Source organism: Nicotiana tabacum, chromosome 22, assembly GCF_000715075.1.
Source record: "Nicotiana tabacum cultivar K326 chromosome 22, ASM71507v2, whole genome shotgun sequence".
NCBI classification, from domain to species: domain Eukaryota; kingdom Viridiplantae; phylum Streptophyta; class Magnoliopsida; order Solanales; family Solanaceae; genus Nicotiana; species Nicotiana tabacum.
The window spans coordinates 166,542,081-166,551,159 of record NC_134101.1 but is presented as its reverse complement, the minus strand read 5'-3'; the positions used below and the strand labels follow the sequence as shown (position 1 = coordinate 166,551,159).

The following is a 9,079-nucleotide window of genomic DNA, read 5'->3' as shown; positions in this document are numbered from 1 at the left end:
AAACCTACCTTGTTCTTACAGAAAAGGCCTACGAGCATAACTCGACACCAGTTTCTATATCCTAATCCATTGAAAGTATTGGCTACAATAACAGTACCAGGAGAATCTGATGAATACAAATAAAGTGGGTGGCACAGCTCTACAGTTGACGATGCAAACTCAGAAGTTGTGGAGGGACTAGTCACATTTGAAGAAGTACCAGTAGTACTCATCTTTTTTGTCAAATTAGGGTTTTGAAAAGTGGAAAAAAACAGCAATCAGTCAACTTATTTACGAAGCAGAATGGAAGAGAACAATACCAGACTTCTCAATAGGGTGAAGAGAAGAAAAGAAAATCTGTGAAAAAATTCCGACGTTATCGTTGCGGGAAAATCAAAAAACTGTGATTCAAGCCACAACAGTAACACTGGAAGAATCGCCACACAACGATCTATCGAACTCCGGGCTCTGATACCATATTAACAAGCGAAATGAAAATCTTTGTGACAATTTCCAGAAGCCAAACTCTAAGAACATGATTAGGAAGCAAATCATAGAGAGGGAATATCTAAGATTTCATTGGTATTCTGTTTTCAGAAAAATAAATATTGCACATGTGCAAATAAAATTCTCTATTATATACATAAGGAATACAGCTGGGTCGGGTCAATCACTTAAATAGAAAAGATCTGCATACTGCCTAGTTATGGAGGCCTTGGTCTTTCTTGGGCCGATAGTACTCTATTAGGCTGCAGCTGAACACTTTGGAATTCAACAAATACGAGTAAGTTTTTACCGACCATTCAGCTTTATCGTATATAAATGTTTTACCCTAAAATTTGGATGTTATTTTCTTACGTCTTGTTGCTCTATTGTCACTTTACCATCTACCATACTAACGTTCGATTATTCATATGGCTTTGAGCATTATCCTCCAGCACCTTCCAAAAATTATAAAACACATTTTGAATGTGAAGTTCTTCGATTGTCGTAGTGAAGCAAGCGAATTGAAAGTGTCCAAATATTGAAATTTAATCGTCCTAAATGACAACCACTACCCATTAATTCTGTAACAACAAGAAAAATATTCTTCTATTTCCAATTGAAAGTAGCCCAATTATTAGGTTAGACCACTAGAGTTGGATTTCGAGGCCAAAACCAAAATAAGGAGGAAATATACTCCGAGTACTACAAGATAAGACGAGACAAAATCCAGCGTGTGTTTTTAGTGTACCTTGACCTAATAAGTATGAAATCATATTCGGCTATTTTTAATGTTGCTGCTTTATACTTCTTCGTCAAATCAAATGAAGCTTTGTTGGAACGGCGCCAACACACAAAAGTCGTTAAAGCCAAAAACGGAAAGAAAAAAACAAGAGTTTCTCCGTCCATCAACAAGCAAGTATTTGTAATTTTAAGGTGACAGATAACAGACCCATTAGCCGTTATATTTGCAAAATACAAATTAATAGCATGTTTAAGGAGCGAAACCTAAATTAATCATCTAGTTTTCTTTTTTGCATCTTCCTCTATATTTATGTTTTTCTAACTTACTTCATGGTAGTTCATGAAAGGAACATCACCTTGGAATTTTCAATTTGACAGTATTAACTTTGAAATGCCCGTAGCTTTTTCTTAGATACAAACTGGAGCTCCATTGGCAAAAATGTATAAACATCAGTCACCGACAAATTCGGCAAAGAACTATTTTTACAGGCACATTAGTTCAGAAATGACTAAGATAGGAAACTATTTACAAACCCACGTTGGAATGTCTGAATACCAATGGAACAGACACTGTGGTGTTGCTTCTGATTTCCTCAATCCTTAAGGAAAGATAATCAGATAGGTCTTCTTTAGCTCGAATAACATAACCCTCTCCTAATTGAATTGTAAACAAAGCCTTAACCTTTTCGGAGGCAAAAAGAAGAAATCTGGGACACAAACTTTTGTGGCTGCCATGTCACTTTTATCTGATCAACGAGGCAAGCAAATTGATACTGAACTAATCAGCTTAAACGGCGCCAAATTTCATTATGACATACAAAGCACAGTTTTTGGTCCAATTAGGATACAACATTTTCTCTGGATGCATAGTACGATATTTGGCAAAATTAGCACCATCAAAATGAGAAAATTTGGTGCATGAGAATATAGCTCGTTTGGAAGAATGGTTTTTTCCCCCTCCTTATCTCCATTTAATATGAGCTATATATGGTTTTCAGAAGTGGTCCACCAGAGATGCTGCACAAGTAACTGCAGCTTTGAATTCTGGCTCTTTGGCAAAAGTAGCTCTCAACAAATCCGAGAAAAAGGTGATTTACATGGCCATTTACTTGTTAGCATTTCTTTGACATCTTTCAAAGATTGGATTATCCACAAGGTCTTTTGCATAAGGACGGCGTGTTGGATCTGGGTCCATCATCACCTGGCAGCATTCACATTTGAACATAGAGAATCAGCATTTGCTTCTATAGATTATTATGGATTAGCTTTATGGTACTTAGTCACGGACAATAAAACAAATCATCTAACTAATTGTGCTTAATTATTTTGAAATATACTTGGATAATATATGGTACATTGTGCATATTACTGTTGATACCTTCAAGACAGCATGCTGGCTGTACATGATGAAAGATGATCAAGTCATATGAAAAGGAAAGCATATAAGCAAATATTATCCACAGATTTATTAAGATAGTAAAAGGGAACAACTTATTACCTTGAGCAGATTCTGAAATTGCAAGGAGTGACCCGGAAGAAGAGGCAATTTCCCCTCCCTGAGGTTTAGAAAATGAGGCCCTGATTCTGGCAGCGGAGACCCTCTAATAAGTTCATATATTGCAGCGCCCAAGGAGAATACATCAACTTTGTCAAGATGATCATAGTTCTCATTAAGTATTTCTTGGGGCATATAACGTGCATCACCCTCTTCAATCGGCTGGCTCTTATCAAGAAGAGTTGCACATCCAAAATCACCAAGCTTATACACACCACTTTTCACATAAATATTATCTGGCTTTACATCTAAATGAGCTACCCCTCTCTGATGTATATATTGCAATGCCTTGGCTACCTGCATATAAGAAAACATCTCAAAAATAAAGATTTTGACCTCAATTTGAAAAACATTTACCCTCAGCCTCCCCATCACTAAAATAAAACACACACAGACACAAGAACAAAACACAAGCAAGGGAAAGTCAAAAGTAAAATGAGGTCAGTAGACACTTGGAGAATTCAAAGCATTTCAAAGAAGACCAACTCAGCAACTCAGACAAGGACCAAAAGCACAAAAGATTTTGCTATACATTTCTTCTGTCTCTCAACAATGTAATACAGTTCCAGTCATGTCTCAATCTAGAGGATAGTAACAAATCCTAGGATATATGAGACAAACAGCTTCTCTACCAACTAAATAGGAGCTATTTAGACCCCATATATGATCGATGGTATCAGCTCTTACACCAGATATAAGACTGATCCTATTTTTTTTCCTTTTTCTTTTCTTTTTTCCTTTTTCTTTTTTTGGTGACAACATATAGACCAGTGTTATAAAAAGCGTGCGCTTCTCGCTTAAAGCGCAGAAGCGATGCGAGGCGATGGCATTGCGCTTTTCTGCCCTAAGAAGCGACTCACATAAAAAAACGCACGCTTTACCCTAATAAGCGAGAAGCGAGGCGATGGAAAAAGCGCAAAAAAGCGCGCTCAAGCGAGGGTAAGGCATCTGCTAGGATTTTTTAAAAAAAAATTGGCAAATACACAGTTCGCAAATAAACTTACGCAAACACTCTGCTGCTGCAAGCGACGACTACCAAGCTGTAAGTTTCTTCTTCTCTTCTTCTTCTTCTTCTTCTCTCTTCTTCTTCTTCTTCTTCTTCTTCTTCTCTCTATTTTTTTCAGTTTTTATTGCTCTGTTCTTGTGCCCTAATTTATGCTCTGTTCTTCTGCCCTATTTATGCTCTGTTCTTCTGTTCTATGCCCTGTTTTTCTCTTCTTCTTTCTATTTTTTTCAGTTTTTATTGCTCTGTTCTTGTACCCTAATTTATGCTCTGTTTTTCTGTTCTTTCACTGTTCTGGTTCGACAATTTAACTGTTCTGTTTTTTGTTTTGTTTTGTTTTTTTGGTTGGTGATTGTAGATAGATTCACTATCTAGTTTTAGTATCTATTATTTACTTCTTGATTTAAGAATTGAAACATTTGCTTAATAAGTTATTTTTATTGAGTTCTTGGTCATTTATCTATGCCTATTTAATTTTTTTTTATTTATGTGTTAAATTGCGCTTCACATGAAAAAAAAAAAGCGCTTCGCTTCGTGCCTCCTCGCTTTTTTCCGCTTCTCGCTCTCCAAAACACTGCTATAGACTGATCCTCTTTTCTCATGTGAAATTAAACAAGCACCAACTTGGAGCAGGATTTTTGGGCCACATTATGCACTTGAATGAGAACTAAGTTATTGAAGTAACACCCTTCCAGTAGAAACAACAAGAATGGAACTAGATTTGGATATTGCATTTTCATGAAACACATAAAAAACATTACGAAATATAGCATGTTGCAAGTATTAGGATGGTAGATTAGGTGCTCAGTATACTAGTCTACAGTTGCTTCCCTTAATGCGTAACAGGAAATAGCAGGTGGAAATCACATTACTTTAGCAGGTTAAATTTCATATTTGGCGATATGATCATTGGTTATGTAGATAGTCCAAAATCATCTCTTTGGTATAGACAAATTATCATTTTTTGCAAGATATATATATATATCTTCTACCTTTTCCCATACACTTAGACGGGCAGACTTGGTACATCCCACAAAATAATAGCTCTTTAAGATTCAAATAACAGCCACACCTGATACATTGCTTCCAAAACTTCTACCTCCGAAAATAGTTTAGAATCTTTTTTGTTGGATAAGCTGTGGTCACAGAGCTCCATTTGGATGTAAAGATGTTCATTTTCAAACCAAGAAGAGTAATAGCCAACCACGTTCTCATGAGGTCCTGTAAGCATACATAAGAAAAGATGTTAAAGAATAATCTCTGGGGTAATTTAAATGATAATATCAGCAACAGAAGTAGGTTTGCATGCTACCTAAAGCAGCCAAAGCTTGCACTTCCATTAAAGCCTTTCTCCTGGAAGAACACAGTCAAAATGCATAAATATGACTGAACTGTATTGAACAAACAGCCTGTTTGATATGACATAAAATATTCTCCTTGGTGAAGCCATAATACAAAATTGTGGTCAAATCTATTGGAAATGTTTACCTTGGAGAAAAAACTATATGCCAAACGTAAGAAACGGTACAAACATTAGGAGCATAGGACAAATTCTAGTCCATTCTTACTCCATATATCTTGCTCCAATAGACAAATAAGTATTTATTATCTCCAATTCTTGGAACTTCTAACAAGCCCCAAGCAACACCACCCTGGCTCCACCCCCAATTTCCACCACTACTAGATGCTACCAACTAAATGGCCAACCGGACATCAGGAAATAACTTGTCATTTGGTAGCTAGTTACAGGATAAGTTATTCATGTATTAGCAGTAATATAATCAATACCATGTTTGGTAGCTTTTAGTTACTTTATACAAGTCAGCAAACTAATGTTATGTTTGGTTACTTTTTTCTATTAGGGGTATAAGTAATACATGGATAAGTTATATAACAAATTTATGTATAATTTATGCAAGGTGGAATGCGGAATAACTAATACTGTAATACATGGATCAAACATCAAATGACCAAAAAACCCTCATATTTATTTTGAATTACACATTGTATATTTAAATAAAATAAACATTTAACAAAAAATAATTTTACATTACAATCCATAAATTACTAATCCATGCATACTAATCCTTAAATAACTAATCCCTTCATAATTAAACCATGCATAACAAAACCCTGCATAACTAAAGCCTGCATAACTAATCCCTGCATAACTAAACCATGTATAAATAACCCCTGCATAACTAATTCCTATATTACTAATACGTGTAACCAGCAACCAGATGACCCCTTAGGAAATGATTTTTTTAGGTAAGATTTGTCACAAAAACAAAAACAAAAAAACAAAAAAACAAAAAAAAAAAAAAACTCTATGCTGAACTTTTTTATGCCATATCAATTATCATACAGGTCATAGTGTTCAAAGAAGGGAAATATCACCTATCTGTGTCTTGATGTAACTGTTTTGTGCTGTGTTTCACAGCATACATACATCCATCGATTCTCTTCAAGACTTTGAAAACACGACTGAAGTTCCCGGTACCAATTTGCTGAAAGAATAAAGGATTTTAGATAGGTATAAAACAAACTTCAGAATGTGTTGATCGGAGTCTAGAATACAAGCACCAAACATACCTCAATTTCATGGAAATCACTCCGGTACCGCGATAGACCATCATTACCAAAAATAACAGGGTTAAAACCTACAGATTAAATCACATACCATTAGGAATTTGACAGAAAACAAAACAATGACAGCGCCACAAAGAACAGGAGATCACACTTCAATTTACTTTTGAAGTACTAAATTGTTATAAGGAAAATGGAATTCACCAATTATTCAAACTTCATGACCAGTACCTGCGCACTTTGATCTCCGGTTTCCAAAAGGATCAACATCTATCTCTGAAGCATCCCTGAGATAGGGGTTTCTAATGCAAGGAGGAGGCATGACTCGATATCTTAAAGCAATAGCAGATTGTGACACGTAACTGTGACCCTTTTCTGACTCAGTTATCTTTTCTGATTTCGTTTCATCTGTCCCAAAAGTATCTTCCGGAATATCTGCTAGCTGTTGCTGGCCAGGGAAATCGGAACTAAGAGATGTTACCGATTTAACAGCTGTCAAGATGGACATCATGAAAGGAGACAGTAAGAAAGTAAATTTACCATCTTATCACTAAATATGAAAGATAAATGTGCATAAGACAAAATTCCTTACATGCTAAAGTGGAATAGAGAGACATAGATTTCCCGAATCAAACGGTGTCCAACGGTAACAAGGAGACAAGCTAAAAATAGAAGCTCCATGTATCAACGATGGCGGAGCCAGGAATTTATACAAGGGGATTCAGAAAGACACTACAATGTTAGACCAAGTAATTGAACCTATGATCGAAATTTTCAAAATCTAATATTTGAACCCCCTGTGCCATTGAGCTAGAATTTTCCTTATATCAAAGGGATTCAACAGTTTATATATAACCAAAAAACTCAAATTTCTTTGCATAGTATAATTTTTCGATAAGGGATTCAATTGAACCGCCTTATTCCTACCTAGCTCCGTTTTAGCTGCTCGTAAGTCATAAAATATTATGATCACATAAAGGATATTCATACTGTACATTACACGGTATCTTAAACTTTCAAAGACTGTATTCTGCTCTAATTTTCTTCAATATCAGAAAGGGCTATAAGGTAATCATTGATATGTCAATACGCTGGCATAATTCATCTGTGCCTCACTGTTTGATTTCCAAGCACCTTATCTCACTGAGTGGCGGAGCTACATGTATAGGGGTGTCAACTGACACTGTTTCGTCGAAAAATTACAATGTGTAGCTAAGGTAAAAAATAGTTTTATATGGATATACATTATATATTGACACCCTTTGGCTTCTTCGTAAGTTTACTTCTTTATATTTTGACCTCTCTTAATAAAAATCCTGGCTCCGCCACTGATCTCACTCAAACTGATTCGTCATGCCTCAAGAGTATAACTAAAAAAATGAAAGATGAGAACGTGCATGACAAAAAAAAAAAAAACAACTTGACAGAGCTGGCAATGATTTCACAGATGAAAATTGAAGAGGAATGGACAACAAAGTAAGAGAATATGTTACACCTAGTCGCTGCCTCTTTCTTGCTACAATTTGAAGCTTCTCAGGTGATTTAGGACAAGGCATACAATCATCCTGACAAAAAAGAAAGGAAAAACGCAAAATATGTCATACTGAAATTATAGCTTGCATATAGAATTTAAAAAAAATCACAATTTCGAACACTCTGGTAAAGAAATTACCTTATTACCATTAAGCCCATTACAAATTGCAGGTGCATCTGGTGTTAGGTAGTCGGGAGTACTGCATCCCAAAAATTAACTAAAAATAGAAAAACAAAAGAGCTAGAGGATACAATGTGAAATTAAAGGGAGAAGATTTACTAACCAGAAGAAGTCTTGGCTGAGAATGAAATCCTTGTTATCCCCATCGGCAGCATCGGCGTCAGTATTCCACGGCAAAATCGAAGGGAAATTAGATTGAGCTGGCGGAAGTGCTTCAGAATCCAGAAGTTTCTGGAATCGAGAAGGATTTGATAAAGGAAGAGTTGAAAATGCGGATTGGAGCAGTTGTTGATTAGGGAGGGGAGGAAGGGAAACTTTGGAAAACCCAACAGTGAAGAGTGAACCCTTGTTCATTCTTTTCCTGTTGCTTTTGTTGTTTCTGCGTGGTGTGCTTGTTCGATTTAGGGTTTTCCTCTTCATCGGATGGATATGGAGTTTACTGTAGAGAATTTGAATAGTGCTCTTGGATTCACCTTGTAATGGTGTCAGTGTTTGGGAAATGGGGAATTAGGGGATTTAGCAAATGAGATTCAAATTTGAGCGGGTTTATATATTTGGCTATTATCTGCTGCTTTTATGCTTTTATGTATAGGGAGACGGGAAGCTCAGAGCGTGCTGTGTAAGCTTTTCTTGGCCCAATAAAGCTACTTTTAGGCCCAAGGGTCCCAGAACATTGGGTCACTACTCAGTTAACCTAAAAACTAAAAACTGGATAAGTTTTAAGAATACGTGATTTCACCAAATATTAATTGATTAACTTAAAGATAAGTAGAATACGTGATTTCACCAAATATTAATTGATTAACTTAAAGATAAGTAATGAGAATTGACAAGAATGTAAAACAAACCAATGATTGGACGGTGCCCTCGAGCTTAGTAAAGTAAAAACAAATAAAGAACAACAAGATGATAAATTAGAGATAGAAATGTTATATTGCCTTGACCAGTATGCATGTAAGATGGTTACGAATGATGGGGACTCCTTTTATATACTAGAGGAATTCTAATTACAGTG

At 35.8% G+C, this 9,079-nt stretch overlaps 1 protein-coding gene across 1 annotated transcript; it reads right to left on the bottom strand.

Moving 5' to 3' along the window:
* Nucleotides 1–1,973: 1,973 nt before the first annotated feature.
* LOC107762438 (wee1-like protein kinase) lies at nucleotides 1,974–8,629 on the bottom strand. Its single transcript, XM_016580797.2, has 10 exons — nucleotides 8,168–8,629; nucleotides 8,023–8,083; nucleotides 7,846–7,915; nucleotides 6,582–6,842; nucleotides 6,357–6,424; nucleotides 6,162–6,271; nucleotides 5,077–5,117; nucleotides 4,837–4,985; nucleotides 2,705–3,058; nucleotides 1,974–2,407 (listed from the first exon to the last, which is right to left on the bottom strand). Exons 1-10 carry the CDS (start codon nucleotides 8,482–8,484, stop codon nucleotides 2,312–2,314), a joined length of 1,527 nt encoding a protein of 508 aa, XP_016436283.1. The 5' UTR covers nucleotides 8,485–8,629; the 3' UTR covers nucleotides 1,974–2,311.
* Between the last annotated feature and the right edge of the window lie 450 nt (nucleotides 8,630–9,079).

Excerpts from the sequence above, each read along its gene's own strand:
- LOC107762438 (XM_016580797.2), bottom strand. The coding sequence starts at position 8,484 with ATGAAGAGGAAAACCCTAAATCGAACAAGCACACCACGCAGAAACAAC. Across the intron at positions 4,986-5,076 it reads GCAAGCTTTGGCTGCTTTAG|GACCTCATGAGAACGTGGTT; the intron begins GTAGCATGCAAA and ends GTATGCTTACAG. Across the intron at positions 2,408-2,704 it reads AATTTCAGAATCTGCTCAAG|GTGATGATGGACCCAGATCC; the intron begins GTAATAAGTTGT and ends GAATGCTGCCAG.